Source organism: Manis javanica, chromosome 2 (assembly GCF_040802235.1).
Source record: "Manis javanica isolate MJ-LG chromosome 2, MJ_LKY, whole genome shotgun sequence".
Lineage (NCBI taxonomy): Eukaryota > Metazoa > Chordata > Mammalia > Pholidota > Manidae > Manis > Manis javanica.
In genome coordinates, this window is record NC_133157.1 from 177,251,068 (window position 1) to 177,277,469 (window position 26,402).

The 26,402-nt window shown below is 39.2% G+C and overlaps 1 protein-coding gene across 1 annotated transcript in view; it reads right to left on the bottom strand.

Moving 5' to 3' along the window:
* The window catches only part of RUNX1T1 (RUNX1 partner transcriptional co-repressor 1), a 125,688-nt gene that overhangs the window by 46,296 nt on the left and 52,990 nt on the right, over window positions 1-26,402 (bottom strand). The window contains 2 exon segments of the mRNA XM_036995462.2: window positions 3,009-3,250; window positions 5,259-5,396. Coding sequence (XP_036851357.1) covers window positions 3,009-3,250; window positions 5,259-5,396 — 380 coding nt within the window.

Genomic DNA, 26,402 nt, shown 5'->3' on the forward strand with positions numbered 1-26,402 from the left:
CACACATATAGGAAGCATTACTTCCAATATGAAATCCTTTGACTTTGTAAGAGATCATATGTTGCAGGTTATGATATCACCCACCTCTAAGAATCACATCTGAAAACAAAACACATTATTATGGTACTTTTTGAGAGTAATGTGCAGGAACATTAGCCTATTGTAATTGTCAGAGAAGTCTCTCAAATTATGAAGAACTTTCTAATATTACATTTATGGAAAACCAACACACTTGGATGTATTTAAGGAACAGCTGATCACTTAAAGGGCTGAAGGCGAGTGTCAGAATCTCAATTCATCTCACATGTCATGTCTGTGTTACTACTGGTAGAAACCTCCTGTCTTTCCATCTTGCATTCTTGGTCTACCAAAGTATCTTCGTTCAGGATGAACAGTTAAGTTAGGTAGTGTACTGTGCCAATGAAGACAAAGAAAGGTCGAAGCCTTCTCTGATCACTAAGTGCTATAGAGAGTGAAAAAATTCCCCAGTTATCAAAGATGTTGCATTTATCCTAGAGGCCACATGTATTGCTCAATCCCAAAGAGACTGCAGTAAGATGCCTCAGATTTGCTACCAACCTACCCCATATAAGCATCCCCAGACACACGAGGTTTGTATCCTACAATGGATGACGTGTATTGATAAAAGCATCTACTTGATAATCAACCTACTGTAAGGGTGTGGAGGAAATTAACCATAATTTGGTTCATTTTCCTTAGTCCCTAGGCAGAATCACAGCTGTAAACTTCAGTCTCAACTTCAAACCTTCAATTATCCTCATGCCTGACAAAGCTGGTCAGGCATGTGACCTATCACCTTCAGAATATTACTTCACCCACTTTTTTGTGCAGTTCCTTTCCATTTATGAGAGTATGGGGGCATCAGATTTTAAGTGTCTTATATCCCCAAACTCGAACATCTTCACATGCAAGTCAATAAACACAGACTTTCTATCTGTGCCAACAGAGGTGAGGGAATCCCTTGTTTTATCTTTCATTTGGTTTCTAAGTCTCTTTTTCTAATGCCATACCAGTTGTGTTTGCACACTAAAATAGTACCTACTAACACTTTTCTTAACTTTATCTAAACAGCAGCATAATGTGATTCATGGCACTTTAATACTTGGGTTCAAATCACAGGCCTGTCACTATGAGTTGGGTAGCCTTGTACATTTTATTTCTAAAAACCCTCAGTTTCCCTGTAAAATGCATATAAAAACCACTACCCTCAAAGGATGGTCCAAGGTTTACATAAAACGGCATGTATAATAGCTTGGCGTCAAACAATAAAAACAAAATCAGTTCTCTAACCACTCACTCATGAGGCAATGTTCCCTGCAAAGCACCAATAATTAATGTCCTCCCCCACTCATCTCCTGATGGTTTTTAGATAAATACATACCTAAAAAAGAAGTACTATATGCACTCAAAAAGCATGCCACTTCACATGTGGTAAAATCTACTTAAAGCTACCAAGTTTTTTTTCTATATTTAAAATTATGGAAACAACTGTTGAAGAACAAATTAAGTTTATAAAGCAGTTTTCAAAACACACTTTTTACTAGAAACAACATATTCATCATTTACTTGTTGAATTACTGATGTGGATTTCCTCTGTGGCTCTTCAGTCTAACTCACATGTTGAAAAGCTATGCAAAACTCAAGAATGAATAAAAAGGAAAAGGTAAGTGTAGACAAAAGAAACTGCAGTCCACAGATACACTCCTGTCAAAATCACCTTCCTGTCCTGGAGGAGGACAAGGTGAGGCTGACAGATCGTGGGAAATGTGAAAGCTTTTTGCTCCTGAAGTGTGAAGGAGAGAAAGGTAACATTTTTAAAAAACTGAGTTGTGAAATCTCTGTCAAATGTGAGATACTGTGATTTGAAGCATGTCTACTACACCAGACTCTCACGCAGACTTACCTGGAAATTCTTTTGCAAAACACAACTGGTATGGCTTTGCCCATGATACGTCCACATAACAAAAATAAATTATGTATTTCAAGAAAAAGAAAACTGCTGCCTATCATGTGAATTTCAGTTGTACCATCAGCCTAGATGATGAAAAGGCTAAATATGTGACTCATAGCTTCTCCATGACTCAGTTTGCTATGGCAAAAATGCCTTCCTAAATGAAAACCCTCTACTTGTATAGAAAATCATAGTACACCTAACAGTGATTTAGGACACACAAAAAATAATGTATTTTCTAATTTCCAGTGTGATAAGGTATAGAATGTAGTATAATGTGCCAAAATCAACAGCTGTGCTCTCAAACTAATGGTTTAAGTTATTCTTTCTATTGACAAGGAATTAAAAAAAAAAAAAAGGCAATTAGTGGTTCCCAGGGGCCAGGAGAGGGTACATGGTGCCTCCGTCTCATGGTTCAGAGTTTCCCTTTGGGGTGATGAAAAAGTTCTGGAGATGGACAGTGGTGATGGCTATACAACAACAGGGATGTGCTTAATGCCACTGAACTACACACTTAGAAATGGTTAAAATGGTAAATTTTACATCGTGTATTTTTACCACAGTAAAAAAAATTTGTAATGTTATTAGCCTTCAAAACTAAAATGTGTTACTTGTTATAAATTCTTGTTCATCTAGGCTGATAATAAAAATCTCCCATAACAATGAAGTTAAAATGAGCACCCAATTAGATTAAGTGAATCATTAACATAACAAAAACATTTCGTCCTGGCTGAAAGCCACTAGCCACCACGCAAGCAAGATAGACTTACTGATTTTTACTCACACACACATTAACAATAAATTCATACAACCATATCCGTATTAGTCAAATAGTGAAAGAAACCACGGTGGAGCGGGGGTCAATATATAATACAAAAATTGAAAACCTTGTTACTATAGAATTATCAGAACTGCATGCACTCTCCAGGTGTAGAATCTATTAGAACAAAATAGCTGTGAGGCCAAGACTGTTATGTTGACTCTCTCACATACTCTCAATTGCTCCAGAAAATTGGGACAATTTCTGTTTGCTTACCACCAGTCCTAGTACGAGGGTGCGCACTCTCTCCCCAATCTCTGGTGAAATGTCGTTGCCAAACTGCTGCAGGGTCGTAAGGAACCGCTTCAGCTTGCTGAGCTGCCGGGCGCCACAGGCCGGGGGCAGCTGCTGATTAGCCAGAGAAGAGGAGGAGGAAGAGGAAGGCCCGTTGCTAAAACCATTGGGCGGCGAGGGGGCGCCATTCAAGGCTGTGGGTGAATGGCTTGTGCCATTAGTTACTGTCAAGGGCACAGATCAGAAAGAAAAAACAACTTACACAGAATACACACAAGGAAATCACAACCAAGTTCCCTTCCCATTAAATCTGTTCGATTTTGTAATTTAACAACTGTTGGGGCTTTTTTGTAAAAAGCTTTGACTTCACAGGATTACCAGAGGCTCAGGTATTCTATAACAAAATGGGTCTACTCTTCACACCACACAAGGGCGTTCTGCACAGAAGCTGATAACAAATGGAGTCGGCTGTAATTCAGGGACAGCCCTGCCTCCTATGCACACATATGCCAACCACCTGAAACGTTTCAAATACAGAACAAACTGCATTTGGATGAGAGCCTTTTGTCACAGGCTTACATCAATATAACAGGACTATTCCTTTCTAAGCTGCTCCCCTGGAGAAAATGTACATTTGGTGGAGACTAAATTTATCACTGAACATTTTTAATCATGTTTTGTACACACAACTGACAGCTGTGTTTATAGAAATAGGACTTTCAAGTTTTAACCTTATACCACCCAATTAGAAGGCTATTTTCTCCCCCTCGTATTTTTTTAACCACTTCTTTAGGGAAAAACGCATATTTTTATATAAGAAGCCAAAAACAGATATAGTAATTATCAAGGAGTTGTTTAATAAATTGAAAGGGGACAGCTCACTCCAACTAATAGCATGGATTAAGTGGTAATTCAATAAATTCACTTCTGATAAAATTTATTTTAACATCAAGAATGGTAACCCCTAAGAACCAGGCTGGACAACTTTGCACATTTCTCACTAAAGAAAATGTTGACTGTATCATGTTAAATTAATTAATTTGACAAATTGATCTTTATCAAACCCATCTTTTTAATATAGTTTTGATAAACTATCTTCAACAATAGTTTGGAGATGTTTTAAGTACCCTATTACTCTTAAAAGCTTTCAGATAATAAAATGGTCTCTTGCCCCAAAAGAGTACGAAAGCAATCTGTCAAGAAGTGATCATTCCCTAGGACCTGTCACAAGAGACATATGCCTGTCACTGTGGCAAATACGAGACAACAGGGTTACAGCTTGGCACGACTGCAGCCGCATGCTCCTTATGTGATTGGAAAGGTCTTTTAAATGGCAGTGAGACACTGTATTAACAGCCTGGGATGTATCCTTTGCCAATCCCTTATAATCCCATGGATCTATTTTTGCCTGTTACTTATTTCTCATTCATATAGATTTTATACATGTGGTCTGTAAATAGTACTATCTGCAACAGATACCATTTATTAGTTTCACAAATCCTCGATGACACTGTTAACCAGGACTTTGAGTTTGATGAAAACAAAGCTATCAACTATCCTTACTGGAATACACAGAAAAAAAAAAAAAGCCAAGAATATTCTGTCCTTTTCTTGCACAACACAGAAAGCAATACACTCCACTGATTCAGAACACAAAACGTGAGCCAAGCTGTAAGACAGTAAAGGTTTAATATAAAGTCTAACAGATACTCCTTACTTCAGAAACTTTTCTGAAGGCAATGCCCGCTTACAGCAATGCCCGTTCCAGCTTAAGGATGTCACTAATGATTTTAACATTATTTATACATAATAGAAGAACACTGTATTGGAAAATCAGAAACCTAGAAATAATTTTAACATACTGACATGTTCTAAGTGAAAATGAACAAACCAAAGTAAGGAGGTCCACATTAAGTCAAATGGAAAGTTACAGTGGTAACAACTGGAGTTAAAGACCAAATACAGTGTTTTTCAATTACTGAAATCACAGCAGACTGCAACTTTGAACAACTAATGAAAGGCAGACAAATATTGGCAGTCATACAAATTATACTCAAGATATGATACATCTATGCTCAATACCTACTCATTGACAAACAAATGACAGGGGTGGGGAGCTTTACTTTGGCCTAATACACTGAGGCTTCATCTTATTTTTCCTTCATTTTTATTTGCAGGGAAAAAAATTGCATCTTTGAAATGGAAACAGGAAATGCAGAAATGTCTACTCACACGTTGTCGGCGTGAATGAACTGGTTCTTGGAGCTCCTTGAGTTGTTGGGGGAGGTGGCATTGTGGGAGGAGTCAGCCTAGACGGGGTCTTCACATCTACAGGTGAGTCTGGCATCGTGGAGTGCTTCTCAGTCCGATCTGGAGGACGCCACCATTAACATGTTACTTTACTCCTTAAGCCACTCAATTTTTTTAAGTGGGGCTTTTCACAAGCAAGTAAACAGAAGAAATCCAACATTTGTCGATAAAACAGGCTTATCTACTGCAGTTTAAATCAGGACTTGATCATCTAAACCCCACTTAAGAAGGTGTAGCACAGATGGCAGGGCCTCATTTGAAACTGGGTTATTTTATATCCTATTGTTATTTCTGGCTTGGGCAGATGCTACCTTTGTAGTGTTACATGAAGCACAACTTCACTCTGAGCTGAAGCCAACATTAGCAAGAGGTAAAAAATAGATGACGAAGTAGGATGGGAATGAGCCCCTCAACTCAGAAATCACACAAATGTGAAGCTGTTTGCAGGTGAGATACTGGCAGGGGCTGGTGTTCAGTGATGATCTCGTGTTGACACCTGCCAGCCGCTTTCCAGGCTATTTTGTGGTCTATTAGATGAAGCCGGTTATGTCTCCTGGATATACCTCTCATTTCTATTTTTTCTGTCCTATTTGAAAAATCACCACTACACAAATATGTCACACAATGAAATTAAGCTATTGCTTAATTAAAATTTGTTGAGTTTATGACCCACCATTTTAAAAACATGACCAATACTTCAATTAATCATCTCAGGCAGAATAAGAAGGGGAAAGTCCAAAAGTGAAAACTAAGCAGAACGGCCCTCCTTATATTTTTTTCATGTGTATGTGACAGACATGGAGAAATCTTCTGATTACCCAATAATGAATGTTTGCGATGCAGGACTGTTTTCTACTAAGTATACTTTCCCTTGAGAATTCTAAACTTTTTTTTTCTCAATCTAATCTATTTATCAAGGAACAGATCTCCAGTAAAAAAGCAAGGGCTTTTGTTTGTTTCTTTAGAATGATCCAGGGTTCTACAAACATTATGTACCTACACACGCCCATACTCCAAAAATCTTTGAGTTACCTCTTGTAGGCAGAAACACCTCTTAGGTGCAGGTATTTCCCATATGAACGTTTTTTGAAAAGTAAAGTGACACAGACTATTGATAAAGAATGGGCCTTTTTAAAACATTATGATAGCCATAGTGAGAAATTCTCAAGATCACTTAAAAGTCAATTATTAGAAAAAAATGAAAAGTCTGAATTACTACTATGGCAATTCCACATCTACCTCACTCTACCCAAAACAATTTCTTAAAGACTTGGGTTACAACAGAACAGAACATTTAAAAATTGAAATAATGTTGATAACATATCAGAGAAGATGTAGTAAAACAATTATCATTCTAATAAGAGCGTTTTGAATAATGATCTAGTTACCAGTATCAGGGTCTCTCTCTCTCTCTTAAGCTCTACTGCTGGCTAAATAACAGAGTGCCCCTTTTGTAAATAAATGTTCTCAGTGAAATGATGGTAAAGACACATATGGACAGCATGTTTGCCTTTATCTTACCATTAAAAAACTTGTCTTCATATTGCTATTTCAGAGCACTTAACAAGCAGTATCAGTAAATCACTTATTCTAGAAAAATACAGACGTTAGGCAGGTTTAAAACCATTTCTTCAGTACTTAAATTCATTGCACAGTCTACTTACCTCAACCAACCTCAGCAACAAGGGAATAAATAGCTTTCCGCTTATATTGCAGCTGAGGGAAGAGGTACAGCAGCAATACAAGTCTCCCTAAATAAAGGCAAATATTTCTGTCATGCCAAGGAAGGAGGGAGAAAGGGAGGCTTGCCAGAGTCGGCTGGGAGATAACAGTGGGAACTGCTCGTCCATCTGGCTTTCATTCCGCTCACACTCACACGGAACTGTGAGAGAAGGCAGTCCAGACACACAGATTGGAAGCACGTGCTTGCCCAGAGAAAGGAAGAGCAGGGGGGGGAAGGGGAAGTGGGAATAAAGACAAATAAATAAATAAAGCAATAGAAGGCAAAGAGAAGAGTGAGCAAGGACCAGAGCAGGGACCACAACAGGGTGAAAAGAGCCTGAACGGGGAGAGGGTTCCCTGGACAGCTTCATCTACTCCTAAAAGCTGAGCCTTAGCAGAACAGCCACTATCTTACTGACCCCAATGGTTCCTGAACAACACCTAAACTGGAAAATTATCTTAAACCCATTTCTTAAAACTCTTTTTTTTAAAAATCCCACAGTAAGAAAAAAAGGAATAACCTATAAAGTTAACAGTGATTTTTTATTTCTCTCTTCCACCCAATTTTAGGCAGGTTTTTATAAATTTATAATTTTGATTTGAACACCTTTTGAATACCTGGCTTGATCCACATTTATAACATGAGTCCTATCTGGAAGAACTTAATAATACTAACAACAATAAAAAGTAGACAAATTTTGATACCTGAAATGTCATCTATATTTTAGGAATAAACTAACAACCACGGAGCCAATGAAACACAAAACACCACTCCTTCTAACAGGAATAGATAATTCTAACTGGAACACATGTATGATGTGTTATGTATTTAGGATTTTGACATTAGCCAAATTTCTGCGATGGTTAGCTTGACCCTGATCAAGTGGAGTTCCAACCCAGAGGTCCTATAAACTTATACAAAGTGGGACCATATGTAACTCATTCTGTGTTGTACAGTGCAATCAATCCAGGATGGAGATGGATGGTGGAACAAGCAGCCAGGCCTAAACCATCCCCACACCAAAACCCTCTGGAGCAGAGATTTAAGATAAATTCAGAAAATGTGTTTCAAGTATGCTGAGTTCCACTGCATTTGTTTTGGATTACTTAAGAAAAAAAACATTATGAAATATATATTCTTGAAACTTTTATAGCAAACAGCAAAAGAGCTATGATTTAACCACAGAAGTACTTCACTCTATTTCAAATTAGAGGATACAGTAAAACCAATATTAAGTTATAAATATTTGTTATGTAATTTTTTAAGTTCATGAAAATTGTACCATTCTCATATGTTCTATTTTTAGTTGCTGTAGGAGAATGCTGACATTTACTCAAAGAACTGACAAACTGATAAAAAAAAAAAAAAAAAGGAGACCACTATCAGATCAGGAAGGTACTGATCTGTGATCATAAGGACTGACTCTACTGCTACTTGAATGATTCACATCACTTCTAAACAAGACCTGCCCTATGTGGTAACATTTCAACTCATGTGGTGAACATCTCCCACATAGGTACCAAAGATGGCCAATGTATAGAAGAAAATAGGACATACATAAATACACTCCTGATACCATTTCAATATCCAACTCGATGTCGGGGACTTCCAGAAGTGGTATGCTTTCCATTTTTCCTTTTGCTTTTTTTTTTTTTTTTAAGTAAAAAGAAGAGGTATGGCATAATCTACCATAGCAGTTATTTTACTTTCAGTTAGTTCAAATAGTTCCAGATGTGTATTTAAGGTATGAAGACCAGATATTCTACATACTACTTGTTTACATACCCTTCCAGAGATGATATGGGTAAAAAGTTCCACATTAGGAGATGGTACATCTTTTTCCATCAGAGTTCACCATGTCAATTATAACAGAAGAAATCTCCATGTCTCAGAGGTGTTACTGACTGAGGAACTTCTTGGTCAATTAGTAGTAAGTCCAGAGTTCACCTTACTTGAGTGTCAATTAAGGAAGCTAGAAGGTATGCACGAAATAGGACTAAGCCCAAGTGGAACTGAAGCACAACCATTGGAGAAGGCAGATAGGAAAGAAAAAAACTGGGCACAGAATTCGATTTTTATTTCTCTGAAAAATACAGCAAATATAGTTCTGGCAATAGAGTCAGTTAGTGACCCCAATGTCTGTGTGTCAGGTGTTACAGGAGACTCTACAAAACGGTGGCCGTCCAGGCTCCAGAGGGCTACCATCTCATTTCCCTGATGAGCACTTCTGGTAATGTTCATTATGGCTTAGAACCCTCCCAACAATGCCCAAGACAAGAAGTCAAATGCCAACATTTTAAACACAAAAGAATGATAATGTGGAAGGACATATGACGTAACAGAACTTCTGGGCTAACAAAGACTTGCTTTCAAAGATGGACTCTCAACTATGAGTACTGAGCCTTCTGTAAAGCTGGTTATCATGAGTCTCAGTCCCTCAAACGGAGAACGGGGAGACAATCCTCCCTACCTCACCAGGAGGCTGGCATGGTCCCTGCTCATACCAGGCACCAAGGCGTGTGAGCTCCGTTCTCTAGTGGGCCTTCCTCTCTGAGATCCATTCACGGCTTTATTTCCAATGTCTTTCCCCCAGGGCTACCTACACAGGGCTTCTTGGTAGTCTCTGGCTTTTCTGTTTTTCTTTTTTTGGTGTTGCATCCTTCATCTAGAAGGACCTGTCCCAGTTTGTATTTTCTTCCCTGCCCATCATAGATTCCACACACTCTCACCACTTCCCCCAGGTGCCCCAGGCACCAACCACCTCCTGCTTCCTCTGCCTTTCCTTTAGCATTTATCACAGCCCATCTGTACAACAGTTGTGTATACATATTATGTACCCACAACCCCAACCAGTGGAAATAGTAAGCAGCTTTATGGCAAAATTTTTTAATGCCTCCTTAGGAAGGCATTTAATAAATAAACATAACCATGAATCTTGTAAGAAGGATGGTTTCACTCCTAACTGTAACAAATCCATTCCTTGTATTATAGCAGTTCAAAGACATCAACCCTAATTTCATGGCAAAAGACAAACACACAACCACCAACAGCATATAAATATTTTAGAGAATAGAAGTATTATGGGAAGACACTGGAGACCTAATATTTAGTTCAACTCTGCAATCAACTTATGTGGCTTTAAGCAAGTGTAAGAATGACTTGTTACTTCAAGTCTTATCGCAGGTATTTTATGAAGATCGTTTTTTCTTAAATACAAATCTGATCTTATCTATTCCCTGATTTAAAACCTTTGGGAGTGTCCCATTGTCTGCAGAATAAGATAAAAGCTCTTTAGTGCAGCTTATGTTATAGACACTGTTGAATTTCTACTCAACAACCCTTCTCACCTTCTTCCTTGCTGGAAACCCTGACTTTGTTCAAGGACACAATTCTTGGGGGCAAATCCTTCTTGTTTTACATTAATCAGGTTGTTGAGCTCACCTTAGCAACAACAGGTTTCACAAGTGTTTGCTCCAATTCTGGACAATGGATTGTGAAGAGAGGTCTGAGGAAGAGATCTAGGAAAGACTTCCTCACGCTCTAATCAGAGATCCAAGGAGGAAATAGTCCCTCTTCTGAGAGGCACTGTTGTAGTGATTCCCTTACCTAACCTCCTTTAAAGTCTACTTTTCTTATCTATAAAATTAAGCATTACGGATTACATGCTTCAGGGATCTTTTACAAACTCCAATACTCTCTGGTTTCTTTCTACAGCTATGGCTTACAATCACCTCAGACACAAAGACTACCCAGAGAACATATACTGACAATAAAGTGGCCAGAAATAAAATTATTTTGAAACTGATGATTATAACCACATCTCCTAGTGAGCCTCTAGTTAGCCTCTAGATATTCACATACATCTGTGTCCACAAGAATATTCTGCATAGAACTTTTTCCCACAAACATGAAAATTAACATCTACCTCTTATTTTTATTTTCAATCCTCATTACTGTATCTCCATAAATAACTTAGTTTAAAATAACCCTACCAATGTTCAACTACCCATTTAGCTACCATCAAAACACTCACTTTCCTAGCCCAGGTTCATAAAAGAGTAAACTACACTTACTTTCTCTGCTTCCTCAATTGCCATTCCATCTGACATATACTGGCAGCGGAGACCTAACAAGACTGCCTAGAAAGTTTCCCTCCCTATACTGGGACCTGCCATACCCTCTAATCTCATCACTACCTTGGCAACCACCATGTTCTTTCATGACCTTGTTGGTACTCAAAATGCAAGCAACTGGCCCAGGCATAGCACATAGCCCAAGATGGGCAATCTCAGTCATTCCCAAGATTTTCATCTTCAGTACTTAGGAAAGAAAAACAATCCCGCCCCAGAGATAGAAACCTGCACAACTACTGTCCTCCATGTCTAGAATGTAGGTGTGCAGCAAAAAAGAAGACAACTAAAGGGTAGAGAGAAACCATGAAGAAAAATGGTAAGTGATTATCCTGAGACTGCTATGGAATGTTTCTCATTTTACTGGATTCTAAGAGCTAGCTGCATCTCTAAAATTCCTACAATTTTAATCTTCAAACTATCTATATAGATACTTGTCAATCAATCCCACTTCTGCCTAAAAACCTAGTTTGAGATTATTTTTCACTTGAAACCAAAGAATCCAGACTTAAATAACCCTGGTACGTACACCACAGTATCCTCCTCACTCCCACTGAAACTCTTCTCAGGCGTCTCTTCATTATTAAGTCAAGAAACACTTGTACACTTACCTGGAATCTCTGGAGCATCTGACACTTTTCACTGCTTTCTCCCTGAAACATTACTGTCCCCAGGACTACATGACTCTAGCATTCTCCTCATTTTCCTCAGGCCTTCCTGGTTGTCCCTTCTCAGTCTCATTTGGCTCACCTTTCTCCATCTCCATAACTACTGGTGTTTTCCCCCAAAGGGTCTTTCATAGTTGTCTTCAAATTTGCACTCTACACCGTTCCCTTTGTGACTTGATTTGCAGAGTCACACACTATGGCCATTATGTGGATGACTTATGCCTGTAACTCTAGCCTAACACCCCTTCCGGTTCTAGACCCGGATGCAGAGGGCTACACTCATTTTGACAGTCTGAATTCAAACCCTCACCATCCAATCCATCACCTCTCACCTGGCCTAATCAACAACCCAATGAAATGGACTCCCTGCCTGGTACCATTATCTCTGATCCATTCTGCAAATCACATCCTGTCATTTTATTATGTATGTTAAAGATGTGATCACAGATCTCCTCCTGTCTTCTTAGTCATCTTCAAAGACCTATTACAATGTTAAGCATAAAGTCCATGTGTCCTAAGAGGACCCAGAAAGACCACTGTGACCCATCTGGCTCCTGCAGTGGCTCCAGACCCATGTTCATCTCCCATCCACCCCTAAGCCCACTTCTGAACTCCATACTGAACAACTGAAGCCCTCCAAATGGCCCTGGCCCCTCAGCCTTCCATCACACTGCATCCTTTTCCTAGGATACTCTTCACCCCACCACTGCTTGGTTAAGTCCATCATTCCTTTAAAATTCCATTTAGGTTTCATCTTAGCCAGAAACCCTTTGTGGACAACCCTTCCATCTCCAGGTGGCCCAGACTGCCCCATATCCCCCTATTATGCTGTTTAGATCCCTCTGACAGCACTGATCACACAGTAGTTAGAACAAGTCTCTTCCACCAGAACACAATTTACTTAAGGGCAATAATGACATCCTATTTGTTTTTATATTTATATAAATATATAAATACTTTTATACCAGCACTTTGCACAGTGCCTAACACACAGGCAGTGCTCAATAAATTCAATACTCTAAATGAATATAGCATATTACTATAATGTTGTAATTTCTTTGGTCACATGCCTTTAAGTTACAACTTTGAGACTCTAGAACTTTCAAGAGATATGACAGATTTAACTTAAGTCACCTACATCTTTTTTCCATCCTCCTAAAAGAAGCCTAAAAAGAATTTCTACATTCTGAAAATATGTCATCAAAAACAAATCTAGAAAAACACTAGTAAATTACTGAATTCACCAGCCTTTCAGTAAACACAACGTATTTCCTAACACCTTCTAGATAATGCTAGAAGAAAGGCTTTGTAAGGCAATCCATACACATATGACTCAGTTTCCCAAGGTTCCCTTAGCCTACAATGATAGATATTTTGCTGTCATACACAGGTACATTCAAAACAAAGGGAAAAGCATAGCATGAACCAAAACACATTTTTTCCCACATTCCACAAATTCTTCTGTTGCTTATGTATGGATGATAGAATTACAGATTTTAGTTTCTTCTTATTTTGTCTTTTATTTAAATTTTCCACAAGGAGCATTGTAGGGAAGTTGGGGTTCCATGGCTAGGATGCTCACTGAACTTAAACCACCTGATGATGTAACTGGCCTGTTGCTAGGCTACCGCTTCCACACCTTTAGGCAATAAGCTATTATTGCCCTATATAGAGAGCTCAGCCCAAGGCTCTGATGGAGGCAGAGGTGCTAGTGCTCGACCTACTGCTGGGAGAACAAGGTGGGTAATAAACCCTTTCACCCCAAAGAACGTTTTGCTGTTAATTTCTTTGGTCACATTGAATCTACAGTGAATTTGCCTAGGGCTGAAACCCATTGGCAAGACAAGCATGCTTGACTTCTACAAGCAAAAAATATACAAAAAAAGCTTATTAGGATAAGTCACCTAAAATCAGGCCTTAGGCACTGTACCAAATGTTCTTCATACTTTATCTTATTTTAAATCTATGAAAAGGTACAATTCTGCCCTCTCTATAAAAAGGAACTGAGGCCCCAAGGGGTTGGCTAATTTGACCAAGGTTACAAGCCAGAACTTATTTCAGGCCTTTCTCAAGAATTCATTATCATCTAAAACTAATGTTATTTTATACATATTCTGGAAAACTCAAATAAAGACACACTCAGTAAACGTTAAACCTAGAGTTAACATGATACTGGAGTGCCACCATCCAATATTACTGTACTAAGCTGCATGAAAGTTAAATGAAAGTTAAAATTTAGTTCCTCAGTCACACTAGCCACTTTCAACATAGATGCAGCCGATGGTGATCATATTAGAAAAGCTCTGTTGTAGACCATTTCTGTCATCACAAGAGGACAATGCCATACTAGTTTAATGGCCCCAAAATGCTATATTTCATACTAGTTTAGTGGCCCCAAAATGCTATATTGGAAATAATGGCTCACTGGCAGGAGTCCATGGAGGTGACAGTGCAGCCTGAGACAGGAGGGCAGGAGTGCCTTTGGCATCCTAAACACCATCCATTCCCCTTCAGATCTTTCACTTATTTTATAGGTTAGGTTTCTGCATATGACTTCACCTGATGGTTACAAGGCAGGAAAAATGAAAGTCTGACACTCAAGGACTAAGGTCAGTGAGCTCTGAGGAAGCAAGAGAGTAAGACATGCTCAGTCCAGGTGACAAGTAAACACTGGGGTGTCCATGTCACGAGAACAAGGCCATGCGCTCAGTCCTGGATCAGGCAGTCAGGAGCTGGTCTGGAACCAGAGACAGCCCAAAGCACTTCATGATTTTAAAGAGCATGAACTTGGTGAGTTTGGGTTAAGACAGAATATTGGCAAAAAAAATGTGGTACGTCCATACTAATTCATCGCTATTCTAGAAAAATGACTTCAGAAATGCTTGGTCATGTCTACAGGGCAACAAGAGGAATTCCCCTTCCCTTCCTCTATAGCTCTTTCCAAGCTAGTACTTGACACATTTGTCTCATTTTTGAATGTCTCCTCAACCGCAGTGTCAACTTTGTGAACACAGGTATTTCTACCTGTTTCGTTAACTCCAGCTTCCACAGCAGTTAGAAGAGGGCCTAAAATAGTGAACATCTGGTAAAGATTTGCCAAATGAAGAAAGCAAGGGAGCAAGCAAAGCTAGTTTCTGACAAAACAACCAGAGATGTATTGGTGGTAACTCTATGGTTACCCAGAGTGGGGCACAGAATGAGTAGGGCAGACAGGATGAATGCTGAGAGCACACATGGTTTCAATGGGGGTAGAAATGCTAACAAGCAAGAAATTATCTGAGCCAATTCGCTATGCTTATTTTTTGACAAAGATGACCTGCTACAGACTACCAGGAGAAAGCACTATAAACATTTATAAGTACCCAAATGGTGGGTCTAGCTAGAAAAATCAATTACTAATTTCATAAAGTGTGGAAAGGACTGCTGGTCCTATGAATACTGGTGGACCCCCAGGCATTACTCGTAAGCCTAAATTCCTTAGCAGTGTCCTCCCTCCCACAGCTGTTAGCACCTTTTCTCCAGTGACTCCTGATTCGAAGTGTAATAACCGCCTCCTGACGGTGGCTCCTGGAAGCCATCACAGGGGTTATCAAGCGGCCCGGGGTCCAGCGACCCCCACGTCAACCAGCACAGTTCCACATTTATCTGCTTTACTCACAGGTGTTCCTGTTTAAGATTTCCTGAGAAACAGGGATCTCCTGTTCAAGAAAGAAAAATCTGAAACCCCTGGCACAAGGCAACCAGCAAATGTTCGTTGAATGACTGTGATAAAAATACTAGGAAAAACTGAATCACCCAAAGATCCATAAAAGTAACTCCTACTTGTGCAAAGAGCAGAGAAAGACACAGGCAACACCACAGGCCCATAAACTGCACACAAGCTTCTAGGTAACACCCTGCTGCCAAACTGCAGATTATCCCAGAAGGTGAAAAACATCATGAAATAGTGATCCAAACCTTTTACAATCTGTTAAGTATGGACAATTTTTACTCCAGTAATACTTGTCTTATATGCCAAGGAAAAGGCAGGCTACAGAGAAGGTCCAGAGAGCTGCTGCAGGAAAATGGCAGAATACACATCCAGCAGTTATCCAGGTAAGAGTTATTAAATCAACGCAGAAAATTATGAAGGAGCACAGACTATGTGGCTATATCACAGACACCCAAACAGCAGGAGCTCGGTTGAATACTGGAGTGAGTTTAAATGAATGTACTCTCAAAATAGAACCAGCAGGTACTGCTAGATTTTGCAATATAGGCAATGGGAAAACAGTGAGAGTTTTTAGGCAGCTGAATGGTATGCTCATCTCCATATTATATTATGGGCATACAGGGAACAGAGGGCAGGAGTCCTGGGAGAGCAATAGTCTCAGTGAGAAATGATATAAGAATCCAGCATAGAAGTGGCTCTATGAATGGAGAAAAAGAAAGAGATTCAGTAGAAACACGTCAAATTTACAGAGCTTGGTAACAAAACAAACTTGGAGAAAAATGGAATCTAGAGGTGCATGCTGATGACAAAAACCACCACCGAAACCAGCAGGGAGATCATTTGGAAAGAAGACAGGCTCAGTTTAGTCACAGAGACATAGAAGTATTGCTGCCATACTCTGCGGTCTGCATATAAAGCCCTGGGTAGCTGTCTCCCCGACGTGTGCCACCACCACGCCCCTCCTCCTCCTCCCTGTGCTTCCCCACTTCCATCACCACGTCACGCTCCACTGCCCCTCACCTGCACTTTTTCTGGAGCTCATCTTCACAACCCCTCACCCCACTGCTGCAATCTGTTTACTGTGCAACAGATGGAGTAATCTTATCAAATGCAAATACATTCACTCACTTAAATAAAAAAGCATCATTCAAAATTATCTGAAACATCTACAAAGTGCCAGGTCCTGTTTTAGACACCTGGAAAAGATGACCAACACCAAAGAAAATCACTGCCCTCAACAACTTTACAGTCTAATGATCAAATAAAGTTACTACCCTATTTAAAGCGTTTCAGTGGTTTACTATCACTCTTGGGATAAAATCCAAAACTCTTTAAATGACCTACATTCAACCTAGGCAGGAGAGGTACACAGAGACTAAGTCTATCCCATCTCACATCTCATGGGTTTCATCAGATGCACACATCCCCTCACCTCAGGGCCTCGCACGGAGCCTGGAAGACCTGTCTCAGCTCAAATTCGAAATGTCCTGATCCCCACCAACCTCCCCGGCCCTTCCTCTCTCTTATAAGGTCTATTGTACCATCAAATTATCATTCTTTCTAGGGCTTACTGCAACTGCCACAAATAACTGGACAACTACAGTTTGTCCAACATCCTCCGCCAGTCAGTAAAATGCTTCTTTGGTGCAAGGAGCCCATCATTTCATATCAGAGCTCAACTCAGCCCCAGAACTGATTATACCAAGAACCTAGTACAAGTAAACAGTGGATGTAACAAAGGATTTTCTACTTAAAATCACAGATTTGGAGGTACAAGTAGAGCAAAGCATCAGGTTCCTTATTCCTCTTAAAAGTGATTTCAAAGTTTTGTCAGTGTAGAAATTCTAAAATAATGGTGATAATAATGAAATTATACTTCACTCCACTGCAATGGGGCTTCACCAAACACCGTTCCACCACACCATCCCAGCAAAAGGGCAAAGTCTGTTGAGGTTAATCCAAACAGCACTGCTCCATCTTTATCTTACTTGGGCTTCTCAGCACCATGTGATCTGCTCAGCCACATCTTATTCCTTTTCTCCTGCAGTCTCATTCTTCTAGTTACTGCTCGGCATTTCAGTGAATTCTTCCAGACCCTGGCCCCTCCTCTCTCCCAGGGCCTTGCCTCCTCCTCTTCAGAACTACTTCATCCTTTCTGGTGTCTGACGCAGCAAGCCTTATCTCATGCAACAAATTCCGCCAGTGCTCTCTATGTCCCAGCAAGGACTCTGCATGGCCAGGGGAAGGACTCTCTCTTGGGAACCAGACAAGTTATCTAACTACTGGCTTAAGCAAAACAACTCTACCCAGATTTCCCATTGACAGCTGTATTTAGAACCAAATCTAACACCTCCCTTGAGAAATCTGTGCCTCCTCCTGTATTTCGATATCTGGACAGCACGTTTCACCCAGCTGACCAAGCCCAAATCAGCACAATTACCCTAAGGCTCCTCCCTCACCACCCTCCTCCTGAGTGCATCCTTTCCCAGTATCCTATCAATTCCACTTCTACATACCTTCAGGATCCGCCCTCAGTTCACACCTGGCTCCAGCAGCAGACCCTACAGAGCCTCTAGCCCCCAACACTTCGACCTCCAGTCCCTCTCTGTTGAACAAAGGGACTCCTTTTGCTTCCAGAGGAATGCTTCTTCTAAAATATGAATCCAACAAATTTTTCTCAAAGTCCTTCGACAATATACAATCTACTTAAAATCCTTTAACTACAGAAGTTGGTCAAAATAAATGATGAAGGCAGATTCTTATCTTTTCAACTCTGTATCTATGGCATCTAAACAAAGATCTTGCACAGGTAGTCTTAGTTTGTTGTTCTAAGCCATTCATTAAAAAATTAAATGATCAAGATACCCATTCTACTCTCATTTCCTATACTGTGATCATTAGATATGTGACCCCAACCCCAATACCAAGAGAATTTTTCCAGAATTTTACAAATGTCTTACAAGTGAATCAGAAATAAAAGTAGCTAGGAAAACTTACAAAAGAAAGTGTGATGAAGAAATGTAGCCTAACATTCATGAAAATGCACCACAAAACTGTAATCTGAACAATGTGTTACTAGTGCAAGAAGAGCCAGTACAGTAAAATAAAAATTAAAAAGATGAAAAAATATAAATGTCAGAAATGGATACATACTTAACTAAGATTTCAGCACACGATACAGAAGACTTCTAATATTAGAAAAATATCAAAGAAAAAGATGAAGCAATTCAATAAACTTTCTTAGGAACTACTAGACAACAATTTGGAAAAAATAAACTTTCATATCATATATTCAAAGTCATTCATTTTCAAATGAATAAAAACTTTAATGTAAAAATTAAAAAAATACCAAATATAGGTGCATACTTATGTTAGGGTTAAGAGATTCTAACCTTTTAAACAAAGGCAGAACTAAAAATGGCACTTATTAATAAATTTAAGTACAACAAAAGATAACAGTAAACAAAAGGCAAGAGACAACCAAAGACAAATGTTTATTATGTGATAAGACTGATAACCTTGATACAGAAACCTCTATCAAATCAATAATTAAAAGTTAAAAGACACAACAAAACAAAAGTTGTAAAAGAGTAGGAACAGGAAATGCACAAAAGAAATACAAATGACCTATAGCCCTATGGGGAAAATAGTTTAAATATACTAGTACTTTTTATTACTATTATTAAAACAAGATGCACTTCTTCATCTGACAGATTTTTTTAAATGATAATATAGTATTAGTTATAGTATAAACTCACACTTCAATACACTTTTGTAAAATGATACCGATTTTCTTCTAGAACAATTAGGCAATATTTATCAACTGCCTCTAAATTGTACATATCCTTTAATACACCAATCCCACTCTTTGGAAATTATTCTATATAAGTATCAGGTGTACAAAGATATTTATAACATAAAAAATTGGAAATGACCTAAATGTCCAACAATGGGTCTTTGGCAATTCAAATTCTAATTGAACCATATGATGGAATATAATGATATGTATATGTATATGTATATGTATATGTATATGTATATGTATATGTATATGTATATGTATATGTATATGTAGAAATCTTGAAATATACCAAGGCAAGTGAGGGGGGAGGGGGTTACAAAGTTACATGCTTTACAAGGTACTGTTTTTTTAAAAAAAGACAGTTTTACATGTTACACATGGATATTTTCAGACAGTTAAACATGGATGGACATATAACTGTCTGTAGGTAAAAAGTTAAGAAGAATGTATACAGAGGATCATAATCAGAATAGTAAGAGTACCTATCTTTTATATCATTGGTGCACAATGGGACAGAGCTTTCAAATATGCTGTCAGTCATGATGTGAAAAGGCTTTTCCTTTACATTTTTTGCTCAGTTAAACAATGCTAAGACCTCTATATTTTCTCCTCAGAACATCTCTGACACTGGGATGAATATTACAAAACCATGGATTCAAAACACTGTGCCATACTTTGTATAAGGCACTATTTTCTTGGTTAATGATTCATAAAATAACCACATGCCTTAAAATCAATTTATGTAAAATATATAGCAGACCTAGATTTCACAAGGAATGAAACTAGTTGTGAAAAAAATCTGGGAAAAAATATTCTTTGTTTATTTGAAACTCCACCAGGGCTACCCACCCTCAGATGGAAGGAGCAAAAAGTTGGGATTCAAGACAACGGAAAGAGAGGGGGAAGGGCCAGGCGGTGGGGATTCCCCACAGGAGCTGGAGCAATGAGAACCTTTGAACATAACAAAAAGGGAAAAAGTGGCATATTCACCTTCATATCCTAAGCCCCTAATAGCACAGCACCTAGCATCAGTGTTTACTGAATAAAAGAAAGATGCCATTTTAGCAATAAGGTAGTCCACGCAAAGTAGCAGACAGAAAGGAAAGACCCACGGATCACGGGGCTAACAGGCCTATTGACAAGTGTACTATGGCACCATGAGAGTAAAATCCCTAAATAAACAATCAAATTCTTTATAAAGTATTCAAAGAGCACCAGGCACCATTAACAAAACCTTCCACATAAAGTTTCACTAAAACATGAAGTCAGCTAGTAGAGTTCCCAGAGACAAATTTGGATGGCCTATGAATTACACTAGAAAATTCTTTACATGTAACATTTATATGCCAATTGAGAACTGCAGGTGTGTGTTTAAATGGACATTTCTCCTTGGCTTAATATGGTCAATATATAAAGAGATCAAGTCTATAAATGCTATACAGTGCCTGAATTTTACATTCATCATTTCTTAATAGCTTCTGCCTCAGTTAATGTTTTGCATAATACAATTTTTCATGGAGGCCCATGACCTTATTTAAATTAACAAAGTAATTCAGAGAAGGTGCCCCAATTAATTAATTGCTAATAAATATTCCCTAAGGACAGATGCTCAAGTTCTGTTTACCAAAGAAATAACTGCATGTGTATATTCAAATGCATCTAAGTCAGTCTGTTTTCATCTCCCTTTTTCCAAGACACTTTAAAAGCAAGCATACCTTTTAATCTCAGGAAGACCATTGGGAATGTAGAACTATAAAAATCTTGGCTAGCTACAGTTTGAATGACACATTTCTACAATTCACAAACCACCTTAAGTCTCACGGATGTGTCTCAAGTGAACACACTAATGAATTTCAAGTTACTAAGTCTTTAATGTAGCCTCATCTGTATATATACTTTAAATGTGGGGAAATATGTTATTAAATTAAGATGACAGTCTAAATTCCCATCCATTTACTAGGAATCATTTATATTTTATATAGCACTATAGATGTCTTCTCTGAGCTTAGGAAGAATTATAATGGAGGGAAATCAAACCAAACATTGATGGACAACTGCAAAGAGCATTCCATATACAAACGAAAAATGTTGCTGGCTAGAGATCTATAAGATCATTTTCAAAAACACAACCTTCCTGACACTATCTGTCAGATTAATCACAAAAGTAATAAATGACTGAATACAAAGGAAGCTGTCCCTCATAAAGTTTCACCATGTTACTAACAATAATTCAAATTAGGATATATAAAATCATCACCCGCATAATAACACTTCCCCTACTTCCTTAAAATGTAAAGTGCTAGACTTTCTGCAACATGACCTGATCACCACCACTCAAGTCCACTGTGCTTGTGAATGCTGACATTCTTTGAGTGGCAGCAAGGAAAAATGTTGGGAACCTCTGTTTTGAGCAGCCAAACCTGTCCTTGTTAAATGCCTTTTCCTTCTCCAAAGTACTGGCCAGGATCTCTTGGAATGATGCTGATGCCTAATAAACCATTTCACATACTTCTATCTTCACCTTCATTCTCTGAAAAACAGTAACTTACTTGTACAAGCTTAGACTTGCCAGAAAACACTAGATTTGCCTTGGCAGATGGTGTTTTCTCTCTACTTGGGCCGACTTGAGGCAAAATTATGAAGGCAGCTAAGTTTATCTTCTGGGTCTCCATGTTCTCTCTGGTTTCTCTTCCTATCAGTATCTCCCTGTATTCTTCTCACCTTCAAGAAACCTGTAACTCTTATCCAGTCCCTTAACTGAAGATATTAATCTATGACAACCACCTAGGCCCAAAGTCCAGAGCTTCAGATCTGTCCCAAATGTGTACTTCTGGGACTAAAGTTGTAGTAATCATTTAAACTAACTCCTGTAACAGTGGTGCCTCGTAAAGGTGGCTTCATACACATGCATATGCACATGCACATGCACACACCCTCTCTCCCCCTGGGCTGGTGAGTCACACACCTGAGTTGAGGGAGAGAGGGAAGGGTAGGGGAAATGCAGAGAGTATCTCCATGCAATTGAGTGGAGGAAATACATTTTTATCTCCTTCCTCCCTTCCGCCGCACCCTGAATACATGACTATGTGCTCAGTACCGGCAGGTATTTCTAGGTACTGTCTTTTAATAGTAACAAGCAGACATGGTCCTCCTCTGCCTTAACTTGAAGGATAATCTGTTACAGGTCCTATACAGGGCCTTCAGGAACCAGGGAAGTATCAGTGGGAAAGGTGGTATCACCAATAGTTTCAGGCACTTACCTGCTCCTAGGTATAATCCAGTGCCTATGGAATGTCTATTTATGCACATGATAAGCACTAGAAAAAAAACTACTGTTTTTCTTCTCCCCTCTACAAATGTTTTCATTTTTCACCTTTCTGTTTCAACATCAATATCACCTCCCTAGGGCATCAAATCGTTCCCTGGCCATCCAATCACAAGCAGGTTCTTCGGCTTTGCTTGTTTCCTTCACAGTACTTGGTAAACTCGTAATTCTTTTCCATACTTTTCCTTGGAGTTAATGGGCTCCCACCCCAGAGCACTGTTGTATCCCAGTCCCAATACATTAGTACTCCAAAAGATCTACTCAAACAAATAAGGAAGATGGGATTCTAACATTAATGGGGCCACAGAAATATGAACTGGTTGTAAACCCAGTAAGAAAAGAAACAGGGAGGTGTCAACCAGAAACACGAAGGGAGGGTTAATAATCATGAGTTCATGTTGAAGTCAAAGTTAGATATGTGGTGCGACAAAGCAAAGAGGAAGAGCAAAACAGGACAGAGAAAATGAAGTGGGAGGCTTTCATTAAGTGATTAATCTGAAATTTAATCTGCAAATTTCAGATTAAATGAGCCCAAGCATATCTAACCTGGTAAGGCCCCAGACAAGGTGAGGCAAGAAAGTGAAAAATGAGAGTATATTAATCTTGGAGACATCACTTGAGTCATCTCAATCCTCCAGCCAAATTCTGATAACCTCACCCCCTACTCAAGAGAGCAAAGGGAGGTCATCAGGCATAAATCCATAAATCCCTGCAAACTCACTCTCAGAAGTCCTGCTAACCTGTACCCACTGTATTAAGTTTCAGAAGAGTCAACTCTCACCTCTAGAGGCTTCATTCTATCCTCCCCTTATCCCTAACTTGTCTGGCTCCACCTCTTCCCTCCTAGAACCTAGGCACGCTCCAACCCCTCCCCCTCTGTGTAGATGGCATTCCCTCCATTCTTTCACTGCCAGGCTTCTGAAGAGTAATGTCAGTGGCTCATTCTAAGTCATCTCCTCCATCCACTTTGCAATCACAACAAACAAGCCCCAACAAAGGACAGAAATACTGGGACTACTCTTCCTCCAGATGGCCAGATCCAAAAGGCAATCTTGACCGCTCCCAATTACTGCCCCCTCTGCAGTGTTTCACACTGTAGACCACTTCCTCCAAGAAAACTCTTTGCCCTCATATTGTAATGACTCCTGACTCTGTCAGGTGCCCTGTTCTCCAGTGTTCTTTTTAGGGTTTTCCCGACTTTACACCACGCATTTTCCTCCAGACAGAGTCATTTCAAAGGTTAGCTATCACTGGTGACCTTGAATCAAGATTGCCAGTACATGCATCTTTACTCAACACATCTGTGATCCAGCAGTCTACAAAATACCTCAGCAGTTATACCAGATAAACCTGAAAGCTAATGCTTCACAGTGAACTGGTCTTCTCTGGATGTTATTAGTTCCATGTGCATGTCCACAGGCATATACTATGTACACATACACACACACACACCGGTCTCCCAAATCAGAATTCAAAGTCATCTTAGACACCACTGGCTCCCCACTCCCTGATCCCAAATCCAACTGATCACTAGAATCCTTTGGTTCTCTTTAGTTAATACTTCTAGAGCCTGTCACTCCCTCTCTCCCTCTTCCTCACAGACACTGGAGCCAGTCATCCTATCTCACTTGGCAGACTGCAAATTCCATCTTCTTCTATTTACCCTCCACATCACTCCCAGACTGATAATTAACATCTACACCCAAAAATGATTCCTCTGCTTGAAAGTTTCCAGTAGGTTCCCTTCAGCCACTCCCATCTACAAGACAGATCTCTGTTACCTTCTCATTCTGGAAGCTCTAGTCATGCCAGTTCATGCCCTTGTAATTCCTACTTCATGGGCTTCCCTGTATTTAAAACATCCTCTGACTACAAGCTTGTGTTCCTTCAAGACACAGAACAAATACCAGTTCTTCCATGAAGCCTTCCCTCCTTGCTTCACATTCAAGACAAGTTGAATAAGATAGTTGATCTCTCTCTCTTCTATAGACTCTATGCTCATCTATTAGAGAATTTAACATCATCTATTGTAATTGTTGTGTCTGTGGGGGTGTGTGTACAATGTACACATACACATACAATCCTTAAAAGGCTAGGCCTATGTCCTAGTGATTATTCTGCCCCCAACACTCCAAGCAATGCTTAGCACGTAGCTGGTTCTGAAAAAATATTAAGTCAAAACCACTAGGATTAAGGGCAATAAGGTAAAGGAAGGTGTAAAGCTAAAAAAAGGAAAAAAAGGAAGAAATAAAACACCATCACCACCTTGGATGTTGCTTTGAACCAACTGGGAGGAGTTAGGAGATCTGGTAAACTGCACTCCCCAGGCCCTCTGTTCCTGCCCTATCACAACACCACAGACATCTGGTCATAAATATCTTTATGTGTGTATTCCTGCTAGGGTGAAATACCACTACTATTACTAATACTGTCAAAATATTTTAATAGCCTTTAAATTTATCAAGCATTTGCCATATGCCAAGTACCTTGTTAAATGTCATTAACATATATTAACTCATTTAATCCTCACAAGAAGCCAATGCTGTGGATGTTATTAATATTGCCATTATACAGGTGAAAAAAACCCCAGAGCTTTAAGAAGAGCCTGCAATTTGCCCACAGTCCCACAGACAGCACACAGGACTCAAAACCAAGCCCATGCCTCTGATGTGACTACTGTACTATACTACTAATGCCCTTCATCAATAATCCGCCACCAAAAGAGAGGTGAGGCATGGGCCTTGTTTGGCTTGTTCACTGCTTGGCACATAGTAAATACTCAGTAAATATTTGCTGGAAACTGGCTGGATGAATGACTGTTTATAACTTTAAGCCTAATGTAAAAACAAAGGTGTGTCTCTTTAAGATTTCCTTCAGTTGTAAAAATGCTATGGTTTTATTATATGAAGGTCAAGTGCCTGCTGCCTATTAGATGATGGTGACACACTGGATAGAGTCCAGACAGGTAACGAAGAGTATGGGTTGGAGATCAGAGACCTTGAATGGGATCCCAAATCCACCTCCTAACCTGGGCAAATTCCTTATTTCTGAACTTTTATTTCTTCACCCAAAATATGGATAGTCCTAGTGACTGCCTCAGTAGGTGATTCTGAAGACTAGATGGAAAATTTTAAATAAATTTAAAATAAATGAAAGAAAAAGTAGAATGATTATTTTTTATAATAACATAAAATGTTATATTAAAGATATCATATGTGTAATTTCTTGGTCAGATTTCCTTAGAATGTTGGGAAAACAGTATTAAAAACCATAAAGCTTATGCTGAATTTATCCCAAAATTCCCAAATTCTTTATCACCTAATGCTTATCTGTTTTAGGCAACTGCCAGTTCTTACTCTCCATAACAGGAGTCAAAGTAACATAAATAAAAGCTCAGATGAAGCTCACAGTAAATAACATACCTTCTCTGCCTGCTCTCAAACACCCTTACAAACCAGTATTAACTAATTTTAATTTTATGTTTTATCACTGCTCTTGCTCATTCTCTTGTGCAGAAATTAATTAGCAGTGATATGGACAAGAGAGAGGCAGCAGGAGAGAAAAAGTCGAACTCTGTTCAGTCTGACAAGCACTGTAACTGAGAGCTGGCTGTACTCACATTTCGTGAATGAGAAAACCAATGTGATTTCTGCAAGGTCTCCCAGAAAGGCAGTTGTGAAGAAATCAACACCAGACCAGGACCAGG